The 27,010-nt window shown below is 29.4% G+C and overlaps 2 protein-coding genes and 5 pseudogenes across 2 annotated transcripts; 2 read left to right on the top strand and 5 right to left on the bottom strand.

The window, feature by feature from the left end:
* Positions 1–1,880: 1,880 nt before the first annotated feature.
* On the bottom strand, positions 1,881–4,496 carry LOC149062206 (uncharacterized; annotated as a pseudogene).
* A 2,605-nt stretch (positions 4,497–7,101) lies between these two features.
* LOC149062205 (uncharacterized) lies at positions 7,102–7,955 on the bottom strand (annotated as a pseudogene).
* Positions 7,956–9,764: 1,809 nt separating this feature from the next.
* LOC149062203 (uncharacterized) lies at positions 9,765–15,342 on the top strand (annotated as a pseudogene).
* Positions 11,252–12,839, bottom strand: LOC149062204 (uncharacterized). The gene is made up of 3 exons (XM_089219800.1): positions 12,544–12,839; positions 12,231–12,468; positions 11,252–12,166 (listed from the first exon to the last, which is right to left on the bottom strand). The coding sequence occupies exons 1-3, from the start codon at positions 12,562–12,564 to the stop codon at positions 11,457–11,459; spliced, it is 969 nt and encodes a 322-aa protein (XP_089075926.1). The 5' UTR covers positions 12,565–12,839; the 3' UTR covers positions 11,252–11,456.
* A 4,207-nt stretch (positions 15,343–19,549) lies between the features above and the next one.
* On the top strand, positions 19,550–21,866 carry LOC149062202 (uncharacterized; annotated as a pseudogene).
* A 59-nt stretch (positions 21,867–21,925) lies between these two features.
* On the bottom strand, positions 21,926–25,334 carry LOC149062201 (uncharacterized). Its single transcript, XM_089215261.1, has 5 exons — positions 24,938–25,334; positions 24,233–24,808; positions 23,102–23,914; positions 22,849–22,990; positions 21,926–21,962 (listed from the first exon to the last, which is right to left on the bottom strand). The coding sequence occupies exons 1-5, from the start codon at positions 25,332–25,334 to the stop codon at positions 21,926–21,928; spliced, it is 1,965 nt and encodes a 654-aa protein (XP_089071387.1).
* A 607-nt stretch (positions 25,335–25,941) lies between these two features.
* LOC149062200 (uncharacterized) lies at positions 25,942–26,549 on the bottom strand (annotated as a pseudogene).
* Positions 26,550–27,010: the final 461 nt, after the last annotated feature.

Genomic DNA, 27,010 nt, shown 5'->3' with positions numbered 1-27,010 from the left:
ACCAAAACTTTTAACCACGATTAAAGATATACTGGTTGCCGAACGAAGAATGATAAGAAGACCGTAAAATGTTCTTATCAAAAGTACTGTGTACTTTGTCGCTATCTAGTGTATATTTTCGATTTTTTTTGTAGATACCTACTCAAGATATTATAAATAATATATTAAAATAAAATAATATAAAACCATTAAAACCAATGGTAAATACTAAATAGTAATTAATAATAATAACTAATAACTAATAAGTAATAATTAGTAATACTCCGTTCAATAATTTAAGTTATAAATTATGATGAATAGAAGTCAACTCTCAACAGGCTACAAGGTATTGTCAGTTGAACAGAAAAAAAACTACAATGTACAAAATACAGTATTACAGTAAGCTTTCTGGGTTTACAGAGTACAAGCACAAACCCTTAATTTAAATTTTAAATATTTCAGTCAAACAGAAAAAAAAAATAGAAAATACAATAAAAGTTAATTTATTTTTAAAGGTTTATAGGTTTTATTTTATAAATTATGAATAATAATATCTAGATACTTATGTAACTACTAATTAAGCAATTTTTTTTTTTGTTTTATTAATTTTTTTTGTCTCTTGGTTTTTTATCCAACTATACTGCCTCATTCTCATTGTAATGTACATAACACATATATCAGTTAAAACTTCAGTTTTATGATCTACACATGGAAAACACAACTTTAAATTTTCGGTGCTGAAGAATTCTTCAAATGTGTCATCAAATGGATTCGCTGAGCCTGCATGTTTCAGAAAACATAGTTCCAAAGCTTGAATAATTTGGAACAATTTTGGATTTACGTGAGTTAAGAATCCTCTAGTTTTTAAATTGACTAAATCTGCTGCTGGATTGGATGATTTACCTTTAACTACTTGCAAACTGGATTTACAAGCTTCACATTTAGTATGTTTCAATTGTCTCTTTGTTATATACCTATGACACATATAAAAACAATAGGTAGATACTGTAGATAATAATCTAAAATTATTATTCAAGTAACAGTAGTAACACTGTTACAGTTAATTTGATTTACCCAGCTAAGAAATAAACTATACATTCAAATACTGTTGAATCTAAATTACTATAGCTGTGCTCTTTAAAAATGTCATCTAAAGTCCAATAACCCTCTTCAACAATATCATCAATTTTTTTTTTCTAGATTCTTAACTTTTTCCATTCTTTCATTTGTACCATTTGGATCATTTATTATACTTTTTAAATCACTTATGGTGATAACTGGGACATTTTCTATAAATAAAAATAAGTTACTAGGTATGTATATTAATGATTTTTCTTTTCAGATGTAAAACATTTGCTACCTTCCAATATACTACAATTCCCCATTTTAGGTGGTTTGATAATTGAATACATTGAAAGCATACGGTATAATTGCAAGAAAGTCGGAGTCAATGGATGGTCAATAGGCCCTGAAACTTGACGTATAATACCAAAGAATCTCTGGAATGAAAGTAATATAATTTCATAGTTAGGTTTATTAATATATTATCAGAATTGTACATAGATTTCTAAATATTTTAAATTATTTACTTCTAGATTACTTCTTGATTTAATTTACTAGTTAAAACATAAGCAAAACCACAATCATTAAGAAGATAATTGACTAAATCTATTGTTGACCTCGGAGTCACTCTTAAACCTTCTGCTGTTTGTTTTGTCAAAAATTCTTCTTCCTTTATTAAATTATTATTTAAATTATTTTCCCAGTTGTCCAACCATTCTAATGCATCATTCAACACCTTAAAAATTACATGTTTGTAAATATACAACATAAATAAATATAATTCAATAAACCTAAAAAATTATAATATGAATTACAGAACTATAAAAGAATTTTTTGTTTAATAATTTAGAAAATTGTGTTAATCTTTAAATAAAAAACTAAAATAAGCATTTATATAACTGGAATTAAATAGAGATGAACAAAACATAAAACATGCAACACATAGGACACATATATATTTATAAACCTTGATATCCTGACTATTTTTTTTAATTCTTTCTGCACTAAATTTTCGATTAAGAGCATCAAAAATACTATTTAATAATAATGTAAATTTTACGGTTTCTTCACTTTCATCAAGTCCTGAATAGTTCTTGCTCTTAAAAAATACAATACCATCAGCCATAGACTTACTGAAGATTTATAAAATAAATAAATGTTAGAAATAATACCAAATAGTGATATAGTAATAACTTACATGTGAAGTAAATTTAACCTTCATTTTTGTAAAATTATTCAGTTGAAAATGACTTTTGGTGAGTTTTGGACATACTTTTAAATATGATTTAGAATCATGTTCAAAAACAGTTTCATATATTTTCCATTTAATTGAAGCTTTTTTAGGATGAATCTAAAAATTATAATTTTTGTTTAAATTAATAATTTGTCTTAATTTTAATATTTTTAGTCTTTAACATACTTTAAGTTCTTTCTTTGTAAATAACCGATTTCTTATGGTTTTGAGTAAATGTGGTGCATCAGCAAACACATATACTCTTCTACTACTGTCAGCTGGGTTTTGAAAATAATTTTGAAGTTTGTCTACTTTTCCACTAATACCCAAACTAGCCCACATTGTTCGATTTGTCGATGCTCCATCACTTGTTAATCCAGCCACTTCAACTCCTGCATTTTCTAACAGTAGTATTGCTTTCACAACAATTTTTGCCAAATCGATTGCTTTTTCAAATTAAAATAATATTTTACGACCAGATACATCAATATTTATGTGATTAAAGTAAATAATCAATATATTATTATTTATTAGAAAATAATAACTTTTAATATATTCATTATTCATTATGTATAAATACATATCATATTAATATTTACCTTTTATAGGTCCTTTGGATGCAAATACTGCAATAGGCTGGTGTAAATTTTCTGCTAAGCTTTGTATCATCAACACCAAAGCATGATTAGCCAATTCAGCCTTATTATCAAAATCGTCCCCCAAGTCTTCCAATCCCGAATATGTCAAATTTTTTGTATTGACGCTTAAACTTTCTCTGAGAAAAATTTCATCCAATACCAAGGTCACTTTTTTTGCATATTATAATGTCTTGTTCATAAACTTTTTTTTCAGTATTTTGAAAAAATTTTCATCAAAGCCACATCCAATCTTAACGGCCATTAAGTGTCTTCTTAGTGTATCTACACAAGGAAGTGGTAAAAGATTTTGCTCTCGTAGAAATTTATACCCACTAGGAGATCTAAATAGTAAATATTATGAAAACAAAACTTAAATAGGTATCAATGATAATATTATGTTTTACCTTATTTGAAACAACAAGCATAAAAGCATCCAATTTTCACTATATTTTCGATTTCTTGGATTTTTTACCTTAGCAGCTGAAATTATTTCAGTTATCAATTGATATTGACTGTGAGAAATGCTTGGATTTTCCAATAGTTGTTCAAGTTGCTGTGTCTTTATATTTTTATGTTCATTTTGAACCCGATTCAAACGATTTTGCAACCGATCAATTAATCTCATTGCACAACTATGTTTTTTTCTAATAATATTTGCAGATTTTAATAGCTTTTGGTGGGTTCTTTTTTTATTTGGTGAATAATATGTCCTAATTTGTTTATTTTTATTTAATTTAGTAATTTTTTTTACGAATTGAAAATAATAATCTTTTACACCAAATGCATAAATTACAGTCACTAAAAAATATAAAAAGTGAAAAATTAAAAACTGAGGAGTGATTGGCATTAAGCATTTTATTTTTAACCTGTCATCATCTTGTAGAACTATTAGACATTTTGAATGTCTCCATTGTCCATCGTACTCAACATACCGAGTTCCAAACGACTGTCTAATATCAGGATAATCGTAACTAGAAACTGCACCACGGCAACATTTAATTTTATCATATAAATTTAATTCTGTTTCTAAATGCTTAATATTTTGAAAATAAATTTCCGACTTGATTACCTTACCATTAACATGCATTATTGTAGAGTCTAAAGAAAAAATTCCAAATGATCCAAATTGTTTAATAAAAATCCTACATTCAACCTACCTTTTGTAATTACTAGCTGTTTTTTAACATATCTCATACTATTAAGTACAAACGGGCATAGTTTATGAAAAAAAATAACAGAATTATTGCTTTTATCTTTTTCAATATTTACAAACCAATTAATTGGAATAGTAATTTTTTTAATATTTTGAAGTACCAACTGATAAAATTCCAATAAGCCTGGTTGATTTACTAAATCAATCTAAAAATAATAATAAGTTTATTATATAAAGAAATTTATGTTTGAAACATTTTACTGTAATGTAAAATAGAACTAACCTTTATTTTTTTAGGGGCAGAAGGCTCTTCTAAGAAAGAAATCAGATGCTGTTTATTATTTTCTGGAGTGCTCGAAGAAAATGAACTATATGAAATATTGTTCAATGAAAGTGAATTTGAGTTTTCAGAAATGGTAGATTTATCCATTGTCAAATCAGAAAATTCAATTGAAGTTGATGTTGATGTATAATATTATATGAATAAGACTATAGTATAATTTATTTTTTAATAGTTTTTATTTTCAATGTATAATTTTTGAATGTAAACCTAACAAATAGATTAAAACAAATCTCTGTGTCTGTAGATTCTTCATTTGTATTAACATAATATGGTATTTGGTATGGCATCTTTTTTAAGTTGTAATCTTTTCAAACATACCTTAATAGGTAATAATATATTTAATATAATCGAAATTTTTATTTGTAAATTATTAAGGTAATATAAATTAATAAATTTTAACATATTTGAAAATTGAAATAAACTTATATATTATTATTAAGTGTACCTGTTTGATCCTTCGCCAGATTCCCAAGTGCTTTTAACGTCACACATTTTAAAATGGTTAGCACAAATGTGATTATTTTTCTTAAGTGATATTCCTAAAGAATTTTCCCACATTTTCTTTTTTACCTCATCTTTAGGTATTCCAAAAAGAGTTTTTGAAACCAAATGAGGGGTTTTTACACAACAGCACCTCGGCATTTTTAAATAAGGATAGTTTGTATAGTAAAAAAATTTAAATTAAATGAGGTAATAAATAAAAACAATTTATAAATGTAAATTCAGTTTATTAAAAAAAAAAAAATAAATACAATGTTAGATATTCACATATCACATAGTTAATAATAATATTTTACTATAATATACAATCATGATATATGTTAAATCATGTATACATAAGACATAACATATACAATATACCTAAGCTATTAATATTATATCATTTATATTTATATTCATATTAATATTTATTTTTGTATAATTTAAAATGTTCAACACCGGATGCGCTAGTAGTCAGAGTACTTTGATAAGAACTTATAAATGTCAATAAATATCGAATTATTATTACTCGTTCGGCAACCAGTATATCTTTAATCGTGCTTTTAACATATAGTTAAGTTCTTATAAACGCTTTCTTAGATTAGAACACCTTATTTTAGTTTTAATTGTCTAGTTTTTTAAAGTATAACCGAGTCTTAATGTACTAAAATGTCTTCAGCTTTCAAGTTTCATCGAATAGTTGAATTTATTAACGATCCGAAACTTTTGGCTAAAGGGGAGAATCATTTTGAAAATGGTAATGTTCATACTTGTAATTTTGTTCTGGGCGTTTTAACAGGTAGTGTTCATTCTAGCATGAAAAAAAAATTAATCAGGTTGAGGTAATTTAGACAAATAATGCAAAAATTCTTTTAAATGTAGATTGATTCAAAGTATTTTAAAATTTTTAGATCCACCTTAATAATGACATTATTGACTTTGCTAAGTGTTCTTTTGCTGTTGGACAAACTAAATGCAGTCATATGACAGCCTTATTGTTGCATGCTCATAAAAACATATCTGTAACCGATAAAGAATGTGCCTGGCGCAAACAAAAATCTAATGACGATGATAGAATTTGTACAATAGATGAACTTTATCCTGACAAAAGTAATTCTGTTATTAAGAAAATTAACTGTGATATCAAGCAGATGTGTTTCGAAAAACTGAAGTCCAGTAATCATGTAGTAGGATTTACTTCGTTACTTACTCCAGAACCAAGTAATTCTCTTCAAAATGTTTCGAGTTTGCCACCATTAGAATCTGTACTTTTTTCTGAAGAATTTAGAAAAACCTTGGATAAAAAACAGTTTTTGAATCACTATTTTAACCTTGATTTCAAACAAATTGAAGATATAGCTGCTCAAACGGTAGGACAGTCGGACAATATCAAGTGGTCTTTTTACAGACAGTGCAAGATCACACTGCAAGTAATTTTTCAAAAGTTTTAAAGAGTGTTAAAAGAAATAGGTATCCGCCATCTCTTTTTAAAACTCTAATAGGAAGTTATAACCTAGAATCTTATATATCTGTACAGTGGGGCAAAAATCATGAGAAGGTAGCTATAAAAGAATTTGAGGAAAAATTGAATATACATGTTCAGCTTCATTCATTCATTCATCAGGTCTCATAGGAGCTAGTCCCGATGGATTGGCTGTAATAAATGGCAAACAATACTGCATTGAAATAAAATGTCCTTATAAATTCCGTAACCAGGTCTTAAAACAATGCTTAATAGAGCACACAGATTATATTTTAAAATTAGATTCCAATGACAAAACATACATATTAAATACGGATCATGAATATTTCAGCCAAATACAAGGGCAAATATTTATGACTAAATCTGTTGGTTGTATTCTTGTTGTATGGACAACTAAAAGTATGGTTGCCATCCAAATTGAAGCAAATGATGACTGGAAGAACAATATACGTAGATATTTTATTAGATTTTTATCATAAACAGTATGTACCTTGGTTGTTAAAATAATAAAAATACTATTAATTTAATTAAATATTATACCACATATTACACTAAACAAAACTTGACAGATATTTATTAAAAAATAAAAATATTATTATAGATTAAAAAATATATTAATTCACTTTAAAATTATTAAAAACTATTATTTAATTAATTTGATTATAGGTAAGTAAATTTTAAGAAAAAAATGTTTTCAGTATTCGACTTATGGAGGTTTATAAATTATATTTAAACATCATTGTGTTCTGTTGGTGATACAGTGAATACATTTTCTACTTCTTTAATAAGTGGATTTTGAAAATTAACCAAGGATGCACAAAGTTGAAACACTAAGGACGACTTCTTAAACAATGATTTTGGAATGTGACTTAAAATTTTAAATCCCTTTAATCGACTAATAGCTCTTTCAACGTGAATCCTAGCACGAGCAATACTTTTTGTTTTTTCAACTTCACTAGGTGTGAACTGTGAAGAAATAAGAAAAGGGGGAATGTTTAAAGAAACCCCATCAGGTAAAATGTCTGATATAAGAAATCCTTTGTCCGCCAATATAAGATCACCCGACTCAAGTAAACTTAAAATTCCACAATAACTTACAATTTTCTTATCCGAAGTTGACCCTGGGTACAAATTACTAACAAATGTAATAACACCATTAGGTGCAACTCCAATAAGCCCTTTTAGTGTATTTTTATGCTTGTATGAACTGAAAGTAGCTCTTTGGTGATGTAATTGATGAGGTATGTCACAGGCTACTTCTTAAAGTCTATACTCTATAGTCATTCTACAATTTTGAAAACTTACAAAACAATTTGGCAGACAAAGTCTGTTTTTGATTTGAGAAGGCACGGTTTCCATTAATTTTTTTAATAATATTTCATGAAGTAAAATTATAAATGTTAGAATAATATTAGAAACTGTCGATTCACTTGTATTGAATCTAAATGCAATATCTTTGTTGACCAAATTTAATCTTAATTTAAGAAAAGTTATTAAAATTTGATCTTTAATTGAAAAACATTCCAACCATTATAGTATTCAAATTCTACAACTCCACATAAGTCAACAATAATGTCAAACATTTCTTTAGAAATACCAGTGTAAAAAGTAAAAATATCCTCATTTTCACAGATAGAGTGATAGCCAAATTTCTGAATTTTTGACGACTGATTTTCTAATTCTAAACTTTCAATTTTTCGATTCAAGAAATATATTTCAGCATCAGCCACTACATTATTATGGCGAGTATCTGATAAATCTGCATCACCATCACAGTTACCATCATCAATGTCATTATTCATTTCATCACTCAAAAAAATCTTCCTAACCTAACACATTTTACATGTTCAAAAAGAAAAATCTTAAACATAAATTGATGATACAACACTGATTTGAATAGATAAATAAATAAATACACGTACATGAATTTATAAATGTAAATGATTTTATTTTATTTATTTATTTATATCCAACAATAGATTACAATTTAAGGTACTGGAATTGGTCATCTTAGGCTGAGTAGAAGTGAGAGTTCTTAAAAGTATTCAATTAATAAAATAGGTAATACAATAATATACAATATACATAATATGAGAAAAAAAAACTTTAATACTAAATACAAAACATGTTACCTAACCATATTAATGGTTGGGTAACATGTTTTGGTGGTATGCTGTAAAGTTTACAGCATAGTGTAATAAGCGTCTAATAACATTAGTGTAAACTAATGTTATCCAATACAAAATTAATTGTATTCTTGTCGTATGCGGTCTACCTCACACTTGTTGTTTACCACGCATGTTTGTGATAGACCACGGCACATATTACATGTAGAAATATACGTGGTAGACGACAAGTGTGTAGTAGACCGCATATTACAAAAATATCAAAATACCTTTTAATTTTTTCTGGAGACCTAAAATCCATTATAGCATTTTTATTCCAGGCAAATATTGATGGACCATTTTCTTTTAGTTTGCCCTTGAAATGACAACTGCATAGACGACTATTACCAGTTGGTGTAGAATCAGCTCGTCTTAAATACATTTTACGATTATAACTTAAAAGTTTTGTAGTAGGTATATATAAGTATATAACCAAGTTAAAATACATTATTAATTTATAGTTAAAGCTGATATAAATACTATCTAAATTTTTTATGATTATATTGTTATATAATATACTTCATTGATGTACTAACTATTACTACTATTACTTATTAGGTACCTATTTAATATATTGTATAGGTATATTACTTTATTTAATACTTCCCTAATAACACTTTCCCAAGCACTAAGTTCTTTTTTGGCTGAAGGAAATCGAAAAAATGAACAATTGTCCTTCATTGAGTTGTGGGAGCACAACGGTGCCCCACAATGAACCATTTTATTTATTTGCTAAACTTAAATACATTTTTAAAATTATGAGAGAAATACAACAATAGTATATTAATCAATAAACATGAATCAGATAGCCAAACTCAATTAGGTACCATCAAGCCAAAACGATTTAAATGTATGGTATGAATACATTAAAATATACTTACAAAGGTGTATTAAATTAGTAAATTAATTTGAATGCTAAAAACTTAGATTTTATAAGACAAATACTTAATTTAAAAATGTAAAGAAAAAATCTAATGTAATTCTTATGGATAGAAACAGTTATAACGGTTTGCTTGGTTTGCTTATCAGTCAAGACTGTGACGTCATTACTATTCTAGTCTATTCATACGTTATTTACCTAATTTATTATTTTATTAATGAATAATAAATGATAATTAATAACAATTTACAGTTTTAATCGGTTATAATATAAAGACGTATAACAATATATTTTAATATTTTTATTACCTATTGTTTTGATTATATTATATGACAATATGAACGGTGATGGTAGTATACGTCTTAATAGTCTCGAAGATTTCGAAATTTCCCTGTTCCGATTTGGACGATTCTTTCGCAGACCCCGATTTTAAACTAGACAGTGATTTTATACTTGAAACAGTTAATAATTTATCTGACAGTGAGTTTATATTTGAAAGAAATGATGGTTTATCTGACAGAGATGATTTAGGGGGTATTTTATGTTTGGACTCTGATGACGAATGCGAAAAAAATAAGTTAGATGGTCCCGATATAATTGAAACCACCGATAGTAGCAACTCTGATGAAGGAACTATTAATGAAGTTCCAATAAGGAATGGTAAGAAAAGAAAAGCAAATCCAAGCATTGGAAAAAAATGTAGCAAAAAACAAAGGGCCGCAGGTGAGGAGTATACAAGTATTTATATAAACAAGGTAGTACCAAAACGTGTAACTGGTCCTGCGTGTAAATCATTTATATATATATATATATATATATATATATACAGACAATACAGTAAATGCATATACAAATGGTTTTCTAAAATCACCGATACAGATAAATCTTCGATAATGCAATCAATGCAATAGGTAATAAAGAAAAACAAGACACTTTTCTATGTGGCCTAATTTGTGTAAATAATGTTCAAAGACGTAGACCTCTATTGAAAGGAACACCGGATATAAAAAAATCGGTTTCATGTACTTATAAAATACGATTAACTACAAACGAATTAATCGTTTGTAAAATTGCTTTTTGTTCATTGTTTGGTATAGGCAGGGTTGGGCAAGATACTCAAAAAGCAGTATCGAGATACTAGATACAAGATACTTTGCTTTGGAGTATCGCGATACAAGATACCAGATACTTGGCTATAGAGTATCGCGATACTAGATACTCGATACTTGGCTTTGGAGTATCGCGATACTAGATACTCGATACATTTTAATAAAATTAGTCACTGTTTTAAAAAATATATTTATTATTATGGGGATGACCACTTCGTTAAATATGGCAAATAAAATAATAAAAATTGAAACTTATTCAGTAATAATAAAATAAATCAATTACGATATTACGTAATCTCGTTGTCGTCAACGATGCAAAAATAATCACAATACAATTACAGAACAATTAAATAATAATAATTACATCAATAATAATTCTACATTAAAAATTATATAAATACATAATAAAAATAATTTTAGTAATAACATAATGTCCTAAATCCTAGTATATTATAATAAATAATAGTATAAGCCAGTCTTATACATAACGTCATTAATTTTTAATAATTAAGAAACAAAGATAAATTAAAAAGATAATTTATCTTTGTTTCCTTTTAAAAATACAAGTTTTTCAAAAGTTGAATCAGATAATTTATTTCTAGTAGGATTATTAATAAATCCTGCCATGGAAAACATTCGTTCTACGGGTGCTGAAGAGCACAAGCTAGTATTAAATCTAATAAAAATTTTTTTTGCAATAGGATAATTGTTAAGGATATTTAACGATTTACTCTTATCATTAAAAAAAGTTATTACTTCCAAGTCAGCTTTTTTAATGGTTTTAGCAACTGGTTGCGATGAAAAAACAATACAATTTTCGTCATCTTCATCGCTATAATTTGAGTTATTAGTAACATCATTATTAAAAATATTTTCTGCAGCATTTATACATAGGTTTTGAATTCTATTTTTTTCGTGGTCATATTCATTTCAGATCCATCTTAATTTAAAACATGGATGGAAACAAGTTGCTAAAATAGCTTCATTTATACTGGGAGATAATTCAAAAAAATCGTTAAATCGTTTTACTAAAGAATTAACCAACGGTGTTATCATATTAGCTAAATGACGAAAATTTTTTTCTTTTAACATTTCTAATCTAGTTTTAAGTGAAAATAATGTGGGTAAAAGTTGACCGTAGTAACATTGATTTTCACTCTGCAAAAAGTCTAAGGCACCAGCAATAGGCTTTAACAACGCAGCTAATTCCTCTAAATATTCCAAATCTATATCTTTTAAAGTATATTTAACATTTAATTCTTTTAACACTAAATTTAATTTGTCTTTGTATTTCAATAGCTGTGTAATACTGTCATAAAGAGAATTCCACCGAGTTGGACATGGATATTTTAGCGAACAATTTAATATATTATGAATAATTTCTGAAGATTTTGGTCTTCGTGACAAATTCCAGAGTGTTGTACATTTACCCATAACAGAATGATTGATTCTAGATGCTGGAGTCCCTTTTAAAATGTTGTTAAAATCTGTAGTGGCAATTAGACTCAATGTGTGACTTGCACAGCGTAAATGATGAGGCAAAAAAATTGTAGTTCCTTGTGTCATGATGTCATCTACTTCGATATTTTCAAATGTAGCCTGATCCGTACTTTCTTCTTCATCTGTATTTTCTCTATCATCTACAAATTTAAAAAAATTTAATTAAAACAAAAACCATAGATGAATTTATATATTTTTTCATACCATTGAATTCTAAATCATCAGTTTGGAAATTGCAGTCTATTTCACAACCAAAATCTTTAAATGCTTTGACAAAATTTGAGCCATTGTCGGTAACAGTTGAAATCAACTGTTCTCTTTCAATTGAAAACTCGCATATTATTTCATGGAGTAATTCAGCAATTTTGTCGTATGTGTGAGAGCCACGAAATCGCCTGCAGGCTAATACAGAACTAAAACGAGTTAATGTGGTTTCATCAATCTGAAATATATTATAAATATTATAATTTATAGTAAATATATTAGTTTACATACTAAAATAAAAATAAAAATATACCCAATGTGCTGTGACTCCCATAAATGATTTATGTTTTGTTGACCAAATATCGGCTGTTGTACATAAACTAGGTCTAGGATCAGATTCAAAAAGATTTTTTAATTTTTCACAAATAAATGTATAATTTTCTAGAATGCGACGGCTTAATGTTCTTCTTGAAAATATTTTTAAAGTACCATCAATATCTATTAAGTCATTAGAAAAAAACAAAAAGTTATGCGTTACAGAATTAATTTTCGTAGTTTCTCATATGGGCGTATAGTATTATATTTATATATTATATACAATAATATTATTATATATTATACAGCTTTAATAATAATATATAACAATAATTTTATATATTTTATATTATTATTAAAATTAATAAATAACTAAACGGTCTTTACACTAATTTGGACTGATTAACAGTAATACGATATAGGTAATTAATTAGGTGATTAAATATTTTACGTTATGTACGTTAATATACAAATATAATACGACAATACTCGACATAGGTACATACCATTAATCATCTTTATGAAATGTTCGTCTTCAACCGACGATAATGGCTTTATGCTACATATGATATAATTTAAAAGATTTTTATCAAACGTTTTTTGTTTGGACTCGTTCTTTTGATGATCGTTCAAATACAAATGTAATTTCTGCTGTTTAGGTGTGTTTGGATTAGAATCGTTTAATTTTCTTTTTGTTCCACGACGTTCATTAACAGCAGTTTTAATATAATTCTCGAATTCTTCCAGAACATTAATGTGAATTCTCTGAAATTTAAAACAACATTACATAATTAATTATAAAAATTATATAATTAATAAATATAAATAAATAATAAATATTAATAATTGATAAATTTACCTTGATATGAATGCGAAAATTTGAAGTGGATCTTAATGTGCCGCTATATTCTTTTTTAGCATCATTGCAGAGAACACATTCTGCTTTGATGTTTTCATTTTCCGTCTCTGGTAGTTTTTTTATTTTAAAATATTTTCCATTCAATATTAGTGGAATAGACAAATTATTTTTCACTTCAGACATATTAATATAGTAATATTTAACACACTGACAATAAATATTTTAGTAGGTATGTAAAGGGCAAATGTTCGTTACATAGTGATGTCCACAGAACACCTTTGTAGCCGACAGGCGACAGTGTCTGTGTAAAAATCTAATCTACTAATTTTATCGTGTTTAATACCTACTTTATCGCGAAAGGTATAATATAATAGACTATACGTTTATACATGTAAAATTACGGATATCTAATAAGGTACAGACGTAAAATCCAATTCAATTACGTGTGTCACAGTCTACAGATATATATATCAAATATATCACATATATTATATATAACTATATTTTATGATTTATCGGTACTGAAAAATAATTTCTAAGGGCAAGATACTAAAAATGCAGTATCGAGATACTAAATACAAGATACTTTGCTTTGAAGTATCGCGATACAAGATACTCGATACTTCATATAATTGTATCGCGATACAAGATACAAGATACAAATGTATCTAAGATACGTATCGAAGATACTGCCCAACCCTGGGTATAGGAAAATCATTAGTAGACAGACTTATACACAATATCAAAAATAATAAACCAAGTCCACAAGATTTACGTAGCAAACACTTGAAACGCCCAAATAAAATATCAAATGACATTATATTTAAAATAGATGCCCATATTAACAGTTTCCCAAAAGTCAAGTCCCATTACAGCCGATCTGACAATTTAAATGTTCATTATTTATCCCCCGAACTTAACATTTCTAAAATGTATAAACTTTATTTAGAAAAAAATGAACCGGAAGTATTTGAAATGATCCAAAGAGGTGAAACGAATATAAAACCAATTGTTAAATATGATTATTTTAGTGAATACTTTAAAAATAATTTCAATTTAACTTTCGGAACACCGAAAACAGATACGTGTCAAACTTGTGACCGCTTAAAAAATTTAATTGACCACGCAACAAATCTCGAAATAAAACGTCAGTTTGAGGTAGAAAAAGAGGTGCATATAAGAAAAGCAGAAGTATTTTAAACTGACTTGAAATCGTTTGTTCAAAAATCCAAATTAGATGAAAAAGTTGAGTTATTGAGTTTTAATTTTCAACAAAATATGCCACTGCCACACATTCCGTGTGGAGACGTATTTTATAAACGTCAAATTTGGGTTTATAATTTTTGTATATATTCCGGGAAGACTGGCAAATCTTACCATTATATGTATGACGAATCGACAGGCAAAAAATGCAAAAATGATGTTATAAGTTTCATTGATCATTTTCTTAAAAATTTACTCACCCCAGGTGTAAAACACTTATACATATATTTACGGACAACTGTAGCTCACAGAATAAAAATAACGCTTTATTCCAATATTTTTATACAGTTGTTCAATCTAAGTGTTTCAACTTAGAAAGTATCACTCACCGGTATCCAGAGCCGGGTCATAGCTTTTTACCGTGTGATCGATGTTTCGGATTAATAGAAAAGGTAAAGAGGAAACAAGAACGAATATACTTGCCAGAATCCTACAGAGATTGTTAAAAAATTCAATGTCATAGATGTATCCCGAGATATGATTTTTAATTTTTCGGATTACACAAAACCATTGTATAAAAAAATTGTAAAAAGTGTGGAAGACCAAAAGTTTTCTATTATGGCCTATAGGTGTATGGAATATAAAAAAGAGGGTTTATTTTGTAGTTGTACTAGCCAAACTATTCTGTTTCCACCAAGCCACACTACGCCAACAACTAAGCCACTGCCTACTTGACCGCCGCGTATTGGTCGGGTAGACTACCTGGTATGCCTACGCCTAAATTCCGTCCGGATAGGCAACTAGACGGGCACGACGACACCGAGGAATGGGACAAGGGAGTTTGGACTTAGGATGCTTCAGTTTAGTTATTGGGCGGGGGTCTCTGTGATCGATCCGGTCTGGTGCCATGACCCTAGAGCTCACAAAACCATGGGACAATACTTAAAACTAAAACTTAAAGCTATTTGAAGTCCGGTCACGGTGGTGGTCTGCCGAAGAGGTGAACAGGACTGCGGGACTCGACGACCTGGTCGGCCTCTCACACACCCACAGTGGGTGCTGGCGGACTTACGCAACGGCGCGCTCACGCTGATGGAAAGATGGCCTCGACAGCAACGACAGTGCGACACCCATATGCGGGATTTACTGGCCAACAAATGGATGACGTGAGGTATTAGATTTAAATAAACTTACGAGATGCGCCTTGGTGTACACAGTAATTTATTGTTCTTCACAATGAAGGTACATACAAAAAGCTCAAACTTGTGTTTATCATGGAAAGAATAATGTTCACGATGCGCTCAATGCGACTTACAATATAACTATCTCAACAACAACAAAAACGTTGAGTCGCTTTAATAGCGAGCATCACAGACGACAAAAAAAAAACAATAATAATAATTCAGATAATAAGGGCGTTGGCCGCAGAACAGATAAAACGAGAGAAACACAATGAGAATATAAATCCAGGCAAAAGGCCGAATAATAATTAATAATTGATTACACAAAAGACAAAAGACAAAAACAAAGAAATTAAATAAACATAATCAGTATCGGAATAGTTGGAGCCGACATGGCTAAGTGGTGGATGGTGGAGACGGGAGACCAGATTACGACAGGTGCAGTCGCACAGCGATTAGCAAAACGCGATAGCCCAATTTAATTGCGGCGCGAACAATTACCAATTTATTATAATCTAATAAGTAGTAATTAACTGTACTATTATACTATTTAATATAATTTGGACGACTATACAAATACATAAAAAATAATTTTACTATTATTTTTGGATTGCATTGGATTAAAGTAAATATTAGTACCTACAGTAATTAATTTTAATACATTTATTTAATTAAAAAATGTATTGAATTACTATGTCATTTGTAGCTTTAAAAAAAGAGAGGTATTATTATTAATTTCGTATGAAAAAAATTAACAGATTTTAAATCAAGTTAAGTGATTATCATATTTTTCTAATTAACTCATAATTTTCAAGAGTAGAAATGAAAATTAAAGGTAACTTTCAGCTTTAAACTCAACTTACATTGTCCTAGATTAAGTTAACTTAATGAGTAAAAAAAGTATTTTACTTGCCAAGCCTAGCATAGTTAGTAATATTATAGACAAGATTAGGGTTTTATTAGCATTTTTATAATAAACTTACATCACTTTACAACTTAATAATATATAAATAATTAAATAACCCAATTAATTATTATAATATGCTATTTTCCTATATTAGAACATTCAAATGTACATTGGAATGGGCAAAAATAATTCATTACATAAGCATTTAACAAAAGAATAAAAATAACAGATGTTAATTAATTATAGTAAAATTTAGATTTATCTTATAATAAATATTTATTATATGTTCTTCTTAACCCTTTCAGACCCAATTTTAGAGACATGACAAAATATTATTTATTAAAATTACTATGATGATGCATTTTAGTCAATTGTATAATGAGTTTGTAGGAAAAATACCATAGAATCCGAAAATAATTTTATAAATGACGTGTTATACGTATTTCTATAAATATTCACATTATTATCTGATATTATTGTGTCGTAATGGATTCCATGTAATCGGTATATATAAATATTACTAGATTAATAACCGATAATGATAATGACTTGTTTTATTTTTTTTTCTATTTATAACAACCGTTGAATTGTTTTGGTTCAATCCCCACTTTATTCCGTTCATTAAAACCCGGTTTATAGACACCGTGCATGATGACTACTAACGCTCGGGGTGGTATTTACGGGCACTATCGTCAGTATACACAATATGAGACCATATCATTCTAGGTACTATTAATACACTACCTAGATTGTTGTTTTTTACAAGTTAATAATTTTAAAGTTTTTATTTTGTGTGCTTTGCTACTAGCTGAAATTCTATATAATCTACAATCTAACCAAAATTGATCTGACTGATTTAAACTTTTATTAAAAACTAATTTTAATTTTTCTTTGGTTACATATATAAAATTATAAAAAAATATTCACTCATTTTCATTAAGAAGGAAATAAGAATAAGAATTATTCAAAAAAGAAGTATTATTAAGTTCCTGTTGTTTAAAAATTATTATGTTTAAAAATGGATTATTCAAGTCATAAATTAATTCTTCTTCTACACTGCCAATGATTGAATTTAATGTGTCCTCACAAGTCCTACTTATTTCAGTTTTTAATTCAGCTTTAAGATTACAACTTAAAGAGCATGGCAATGCTAATAAGTCACTATTTTCAATAATTGATTTAATACTAATATCAGGTATATCTAGTCTTGGCTTTTTAACATGGAATAAATCACAAATCCTTTTTCCTTTTTTATACTTGTCTTCACTTCTTTTTGATGGTTGTCCCCATGATTGTGGTAAATCTGTTTTAGACAGTGTTTCTTCATTATTTATATAATGCACATGGCAAAATGCACAAAATACAGGGAAAAGTATATAATATAATGCACATGGCAAAATGCACAAATTACAGGGAAAAGAATATAATATAATGCACATGGCAAAATGCACAAAATACAGGGAAAATTATATAATATAATGCTACGGCTCCGACAAGCGGTTACCGGCACGGAATAATCATCATACGTCGGTATGACACATTATACTATTACATGTGTTAAAGGAAAATACCCACGGCTCCGCATGACGGTTACCGGGGTACCTATGAGGAAAAATGGAAGCATAAATAGAAATACGTTGTAGTGATACATAATCAAAATGAAAAAAGAAAAGAAAAAGTTGTGATACATAATCAAAATGAAAAGGGGGGAATATTGGGGGAAATAGTTTTGTACATTACACAAATGATGATGACTTGAGTTGTGGCTGGATGACGAAAGTGTGGATGACCGACGGCTGGGATAGGCTGGCCAGTTGGCCGTCGACCCCCAAGACACGTGGTCGACATGGCCCATCGGCGTCGGTCATTGGGAAAACGGAGGCTTCGCCCGACATCGGGCCCGACGTCGTCGCTTAGCCCATCATTTCGTACATTATGAGTATGGATGACAATGCAAAAAACTATAAGTTGACTATTGACCACGAGGATGATCGGACCGCAGAATGAGTGGGCCGGTGGTGTTCGTTACGTCATGACGGGAATACGTTGGTTTAAAAAGTGAAGATGGCTGGCGAACGGTGTCCGGTCGCTGGCCGTTGTTGTCGCAATTGATGTCGTAGTAGGGAAGGTCAGGGTAGGCGTATTGCGGGATTTTACAATAATATGGGTAATTAAAATAATTGCACTGCGGCGATTGCACCGACGGACGCGACAGAGGCGCCGACGGCAGCCGATGACGACATGTTACGGTGACGACGGTGAACACTGTTGCAGGCGGGGAGGTCGGGGATCAGTTATTGCATAACATAGTGGTAATCGCGGGCGCGCTATTATATTAATGGGATGGTCACTGGCCGACAGGTATGCTGATATCCTAGGTATTGGGTATACCCAGTGGTTTAATAATAATAATAATAAGGCCTGAAATTCTGTGACGTTACAGTATTTAAAAAAAAATTACCTACCAATAATTTAATTTAAATTTCTAAACAATTTACGGATTAATATTTAATAGTTATAATAATTATGTCTTATATAATTCTGTAAAAATATATACTATTATTAATAATGAGATGTCTATATCATTATAATATTAGATATCAGATATTTTTATATAGGTACCTATATAAAGAACTTCTGATACCCAACTTATGTTTTCGTAGCTTTTTCTTTAGTTTTCATATTATAGACTTACACACTCAATATTAATAATAATAATCATAATATATATTAGGTAGGTAATTCATATAATTTCATAATAAAGTATGTGTTTTGGCTTACAGGTGTAACAAAAAATAAAAATAAATAGTCAATTATTGTTAGGAATTATTTCTTATCTATTTTATTTTACATAATGACGAGCACTAGAACTAAACAAAGAAAAATAATGGAAGAACTTGATTCTTACAATTTTGATAACTTACCCACTAAAGTTAATGAAGAATTCAAAATTCACTCAAATCAGTTACCTTTAGATAGTATTCCTGATATTAGTTCTTATGACTCTAGGAGTTATCAAGAGTCTTTAAGCTATATGGTTAGTTCATCAAAAAGCACATATTTATAATCTAAATATTTAACCTGTTTTTAAAATAAATTTATTTATATATATTATGTACTTTATGTAGAATATATTTATAGTATATATAGTTGGGTAAATATTATTTTTATATTTTACAGCTATTTGTATACATGCTATTTGTCTTCAATGATATTTTTTAAATTTAATTTTATGCATACCTAATTCAATTCATAATTAAAAAACAAAGAAATTAAGGTTTAATATGAATTTATTTCCCAATATGCTTCTGTATGTACCTATTGACAATCTTATAGGTGGATTATGTATGTATTAAAATTTTTTTTCTCCAGTTTATTTTAAATACAGGTTATTTATAAATAATTTATTTTTCAATATAAACATAATTTTGTATTATTGATTAAATTAATAGGTTGTAGATCAATGTACAATGGTGAAAGATATTCCTACTTTTCTTGCAAGTAATTTTTCTAGTGTTACAAATCATCCATCGGATTTATGTAATGAAATTAAAAAGAAATTAGCTTGTTGGGCTGTTGAATTTAATATTCCAAGCAATGCTCTTAATGCATTATTGCTCATTTTAAGACAATTTCCAGGATTAACTGAGCTTCCTAAAGATTCTAGAAGTGTGTTGAAAACTAGAAATATTAATGAAACTGCATGCCTTACCATAATCGATCCTGGTGTTTACCATCATTTTGGGTTGATTCCTGCCATTAAAAGACATTTTACTTTAAATCCAATCAATAACACCGATGTGGTTAAAATAGTCATTGGCATTGATGGTCTACCTATTTCAAAAAGTAGCTCAAGTCAATTATGGCCTATTCTTGGATACATTCCTCCATTAGATAATGCAGTATTTCCTATTGGGGTCATGAAAAGCCTAAAAATTCTAATGATTATCTTGAACAGTTTATATTGGAAGCTAAAAATTTGTTATTAAATGGTGTTAATGTTGATGGGACTGTTATAAAAGTAGAAATTGATGGTTTTTGTTTAGATGCACCTGCTAAATCATTTATTTTAAAAATAAAAGGTCATACAGGTTTTGACTCGTGTACTCGTTGTAGAGAAGAAGGTGAATACCTCCAAAATCGAACTTGTTTCCCATTTACACAAAATAATTTACTAAAGCGTACTCATAATGATTATGTAACTAGAGAACACGATGAACATCATGTAGGCAGTGCCATTTCAAATTTATCTATTTTACCCAATATTGACATAGTAGCCAATTTTTCATTAGACTATATGCATTTAACATGCTTAGGTGTGATGAAAAAATTGATTCATTTGTGGATTGATAAACGACCTTTAAATGTAAGATTGCCAAGTTTGGTTACTAAACAACTTTCAATATAACTTTCTCATTAACACAATATATACCTTGTGAGTTTTCTCGAAAACCCAGAGGTTTAAATGAACTATCTAGATTTAAAGCCACTGAATTCCGACAGATATTAGTTTATACAGGCAAATAATTTTTAAAAATTATCTAAGCGATGACTGTTATAAACATTTTATGGTGTTAAATATTGCCATGACGATATTACTAAGTAATGACATGGGTATGTACGTAGATTATGCACAGGAACTACTAAAATATTTTGTACAAAATTTTGAACTTATATATGGTAAGCACTTTGTGTCCCACAATGTCCATGCTCTTATTCACATAACTGATGATTATAAAAATTATGGCCCCCTTGACAATATAAGTGCATTTCCTTTCGAAAATTACATGAAGACTTTAAAGAAAATGCTAAGAAAACATGAGTTACCACTTCAGCAGATTATTAAACGCTATCATGAAAAGATTAATTCTATCATAGATAAGAAAATTGATACTAATTTTCCTTTATGTAAAAACGAACATGTAGAAGGACCAATTTTAGAAAATTTAACAGGATCTCAATATAAAACTTTATATTTGAAAGATTTTACTATAAAAACAAACAATATTGCTGACAGTTTTTTGTTATGTAAAAATCATAAAATATTTCAAGTAAAAAATATAGTTAAAGTTAATAACACAAATAAAATAGCCCTGGACATGAGTTTTTATCTAAAAATTCTTATTATGAGCAGCCTATTGATTCATCTATATTTAATATATATAAAGTGAATTGTCTGTCAAGCCAAATTACAGTTATTTTTCTTGAAGAAATTTAAAAAAAAGTAATGCTAGTCGAATTGAAGGATGGCACAAAAATAGCTGTACCTTTAATACATTCACATAATTGTTGATTTGTAATTCAAAAACAAATATATGTACATAAATGTAAATAAAAATTCAACTGTTTTTTAATGAAATAGTTTTAAAATGCAAAGCTACTTACACTCATCAAATATAAATATTAGTTCTAAATTTATTTAAGAATACAATTCATTAGTATTAGGTAATTAAAAATATTATATTATATTTAAGATATTTATTTTTTATATCTGATATTGAATTGATAATTTCAATAACAACATTTTTTTTTTTTTTATAGATTATCTTATGGTATAATATGTGGTCTGTTGTGAGCTTTGATGATGAAAATACGGTAGAATGCGTACCAAGTTTTTGGTTCAAAAATAATGCTTGTGCTTGGCCAAACAAAAACTTAAAAAATTATAAGAAAGCTGTTGAACATTGTTACAACCCAAATAATTTTGAATATGACTATTTTAAAGCAAGATTATTATCCACTGACATCGGTACCTTTATTAGTTACTAGCCGACCCGTCACAGCTTCGCCCGTGATTGGTTGTTTATTTTGCCTTCGGACCATGATATGTAGAATTTTTTATTCAAATATTATTGTTTATTGTGATCGGCTAGTAAATATAAAAAACGGTTTCTAGCGTTATAAATGATAAAAATAAATACTGATAAAAAAGAAATAATTTATGGTTGATAAAGATTTATTAAAGAAAATTTATTAAAGAAAAAAAAAGAATTAAAATATGAATTTTATAAGACTTCTGAGTATATGATGTTTTTTGTTATATTTCCTGTTGAAATTAAAATCATAAGATGATTCGGGTCTCCAGTTCGAGAAAATGCCACGTATAATTGCCCATGTGAAAAGCACTCTGTACGAAGATCTACGCCAACGTACTTGAATGTTTGACCTTGTGCTTTGTTTATGGTAATGGCAAAAGAAACTTTAACCGGGAATTGAAGCCGTTTGAAAGAAAACGGCAGATCAGAGGGAATCATGGGAATTTTTGGAATAAATGCAATTTCTCCTTTCGCTGGCCCTGTAAGAATTACGGCTTCTATAATATTATTTCGCAACGATTTTATTTGTAATCTTGTACCGTTACATAAGTTCGGTGGTTGAAGATTACGTAATAATGTAATTGGAGCACCAATTTTTAATTTTAGTTTATGAGGAGGAAATCCCGAAGGAGAAAGAGAATTGAGAAATTCTTGTGGATAATGAATAGCATCATCTGTTGATGTAACTGTATCAATAGATAGATATTCGCGTGAGTGTCCATCGAATTTTAGAAGGATGATATCATTAATTTCTTCTGCTGTTACATTTCTTGGAGAGATTATAGCTCTTTCACATAACCACTGATCTGATTTATTGGACAGATTAAAAATGTCTGGATAAACTGCAGAAATCAACTCTAACACGTTATTGACCACCCGTCCAATCGTGTGATTGACAGAAATGTAACCATTTTCATTTTCTAAAGTTCCATTTCCAATTTTCAACAACTGTGCTGGAAAAATATCGTCCCCTCCGCATAAATAAACTCTCATGTTTGTTCGCAAATAAAGTTTTTCAACATAGTTCCATATATGGGAAGATTTTAAGCAAGCATTAACGACATCAGCTCGAGTACCTTTAGGGATTACTGGTAAGGTTTGACGGAAATCACCAGCGAAAACGAATGTTATGCCACCCATAAACTTATTATTACACCTAAGATCTTTTAATGTTCGATCAATTGCTTCGATATGTGATCTGTGACTCATTGTACACTCATCCCACACAACGAATGAGGTTTTTTGAAGAATTTTTCCATGAGGGCCATTTTTACGAATCGGACAAACGTATTCTGTATCAAATAATACATTTAACGGTAACTTGAAAGTCGAGTGAGCAGTTCTGCCGCCACTAAGGAGAGTTGCTGCTATACCAGATGAAGCTACTGCTAATGCAACTTTACCTGAGGATCTAATTTGAGCCAACAACAAATTAATTAGGAATGTTTTTCCTGTACCACCCGGAGCATCTAAAAAAAAAACTCTTCCTTGATGATTCATTACGCTTTCTGTAATAACATTAAAAGCATATTTTTGATCATTTACTAATTTTGGTAAATTGATTTCTACAAATTCTTGTAATCGGTTATTATCGTAAGAACGCAAAATTGAGAATTCAAAAGGATCAGATGCATTTTCATTTCGAACAGGTGAGTTCATTCCAAATTCAGTTAAATATTTTTCAGACAGAAAAACAACTTTATCTTCTATTTCAATCAAACCTTTATTAAATATTTCATCAGAAAAAGTAAATTGCAAGTCATTTAATCGAGTGCGCTCTGTAAGAAGAATATCTTCACAAAAATCATTTCTGAACTGTTCCCACAAAGATTGAGGTTCAGACGGTTGGCAGAAAACTATGATTATTGCGAATAATTCTCTTAATTTTGAAGGACTTTCTGAAAGATTTGCCTCCGCTAGAGTATTTTTCCATTGCTCGTCATTTTCTAAAAGCCCAAGAGCAAAACAGGAAGCTTTAAAAGTCGCGTGAATGACTCCATCAAAGGCCTTCAAGCTTTCAAATGAAGTAGGACCTTGTACATAATTTAGTAACAATCTTAAATGGAAGCACTCACTTTGATTTGGGTGAATCGTGTAAAGTCTACCAATGGCAGTGTCCATTTTTATTCCTGGCCAACCTGGAACATCTTTTCCCCGTCTTCTCTTTAACCAGCCTCTGCTATTATCCCAGGTGTAATAAGAAGGAACTTCATGATAGAACAGTGTTTTCGCAAAATCATCATGTGAACACAGTTCAAAAAATGCAGTTAGTGTCGTTTTTCTTGGATTTTCAATAACTTGATGAAGATTATTATCATTAAAGAAAACACGCTGTCCATTTTCTAGATGAACAGCCAAGTGCTGAACTGTCGGATCTCTATCATGGATTTCAAAATTGAAAATTCTCCAAAACGCTTCAGAAGTACATTTGTATCGACCATTCAAAAAATTTGTAATCTCATCGTTTTCACGATTAACAGAAAAAGTAGCTCTATCTGATCCTTTATTAATATATTTACATATGTATTTTATCACTTTAACCGTATGACAGTATTCTACGTTAATATGCGCATTAAAGCACCTAGATAGCACTGGACAATACGGTACAACCCAGCGGTTGTCAACCACGATTTCTGTTTTACCACGAACTTTTAATATTGCAGTATAACCTCCATCATCTGGTGATCTCCGTCGGTAAGTCGGATAACCATCATCTCCAGTTTGAGTATCCTTGACCAATTTGTGAGGGTATTTCTTACTACATTTTCCAATATTCATACATGGCGATCTAATATTTAACTCGCCGCATGGGCCATGAATCATATTCTTGCAAACTATTTCATAAAGTATAGGATCTCTGTCTTTGTTTGGTATCTCGGCAGAAATTATTTTATCAATTTCATCTGGCTGAATTATCGTTTGTAACCACAAAAGAATGTGGCAGTGTGGCAAACCTCGTTTTTGCCATTCAACACTGTAAACATAACAATTTACATCTCCGAAAATATATTTATTTTTTAATACATGCATAAACTTTTTTAGTTTGAGATGAAAAATTCTATATCGTGTCTATCAAACGACTTTTGATCTTGAAATAAATCATTTTTTATTTCCGGCCATTCCGGGTTGCATGTAAAAGTAATAAATAAATCTGGACGGCCAAATTTACGAACATAAGTCATGGCATCCTGATTTCTTTCATGCATGTAACGTGGGGAGCCAGTAAAAGAGGAAGGAAGAATTACTTGTTGCCCAACGTTATTAGCATTAATATTTGCATCATTGTTAACAGCATCTCGGAGGTGAACATAATCATCCGCACGTAGTTGTTTTTGATGGTTACGAATAAAGTGTAGTCTTTCAGAAATCAATTTTGCCATCATATCTACGGCGAATTGGCTGAATAATGTTTTGTAATAATGTAGATGATTTAGACTTGTTTCTCTAACCATAAACCTATAAGAATAAAATTGCATGCAGGATACAGTTTTGGTTCGATTTTGGTTATTTTCCTGTAATATATTAATGTGATAACCGTCTTCGCCTCTAGTATACATCAATGGATATTGCAGTGCATCATAAGATCTATTCAATTCGGAAACTCGACTCAATTGTCCACTCCGACCGTGCAGAACTATATCTCTGGGACCTTTATCTTCATTAACTAATAATACAGCTACTTCATCGATGGTAGGTGCATTATATTGACCTCTGTGTTCATCTTGAGGAACTCTGTCAGCATGAATAATTACTTAAAGTTTTGCAACTCATCAAAAGACCTCGACTCCAGATTAGATCTAAAGCTCTGTATGAGGTGATTATTTTCACGCAAAACTGTTTGCAATGATTCAATGAGACCTCTTTTCATATTTGGAATCATATTTGTTCGAATAGATATTTGATCCGACTCTGACATAAAATATATTTGTAAAAATTTAGCATTATTTCCAATTTCGGGTAATAAACTACCTATTAAATGATGCACTTGACCCTGAATTTTAAAAGAGGGCATGAAGTTCCCTTCACTTATTTCGTTTGCTCCAAACGATGTCATTTGAAACAGAGTATTATACCGTCTAGAATTATCAAAGAAATGTTTTGATAGAGGGTGAGAATTATCAATTAAACTTTTAATTAGGTCTGGAAGATCCTCAAATTGGTGTAAAACAACTTTACCGTCAGCGCAGCAAAGTCCATGGGTTTCATCTTTCCATTTTTTTGCATGGCACTTCGGACATAATATAGTCATTCGTCCAATTTGAAGCGCTTTAATATTTAAATAATCAATCTCGGATTGATAATTAAACGCTGATTTCATACTCAAAGCGTTACGTTGCTCCTGAGCACGTGTTTGAGAACGTTCTGGTGTGTTATTTTGTTGCCTTCTGTTATACATTCGAGATGCATTAGCAGTTCTTCTGCTAATGCGTGCTCTTTGCGCTCTCGGCATGATAATGAATTGGCCACTTACTCAAAATTTGGGTAAGAAAAAAAGGTAA

The sequence above is a fragment of the Diuraphis noxia genome, unplaced genomic scaffold, assembly GCF_037042655.1.
Source record: "Diuraphis noxia isolate RWA-SAM2 unplaced genomic scaffold, SU_Dnox_SAM2 contig0001, whole genome shotgun sequence".
NCBI lineage: Eukaryota > Metazoa > Arthropoda > Insecta > Hemiptera > Aphididae > Diuraphis > Diuraphis noxia.
This window is presented reverse-complemented; position numbering and strand designations above follow the sequence as displayed.

Coding starts and splice junctions, on each gene's coding strand:
- LOC149062201 (XM_089215261.1), bottom strand. CDS start 25,334: ATGATTCATGGCCCATGCGGCGAGTTAAATATTAGATCGCCATGTATG. Junction 24,809..24,937: donor TTTGAATGGTCGATACAAAT/GTACTTCTGAAG, acceptor ATCTTCATCAAG/TTATTGAAAATCCAAGAAAA. Junction 22,991..23,101: donor TAAACTAAAATTAAAAATTG/GTGCTCCAATTA, acceptor TAATTCTTACAG/GGCCAGCGAAAGGAGAAATT.
- LOC149062204 (XM_089219800.1), bottom strand. CDS start 12,564: ATGGGAGTCACAGCACATTGG. Junction 12,469..12,543: donor TGGGAGTCACAGCACATTGG/GTATATTTTTAT, acceptor AATATATTTCAG/ATTGATGAAACCACATTAAC. Junction 12,167..12,230: donor TGATGATTTAGAATTCAATG/GTATGAAAAAAT, acceptor TTAAATTTGTAG/ATGATAGAGAAAATACAGAT.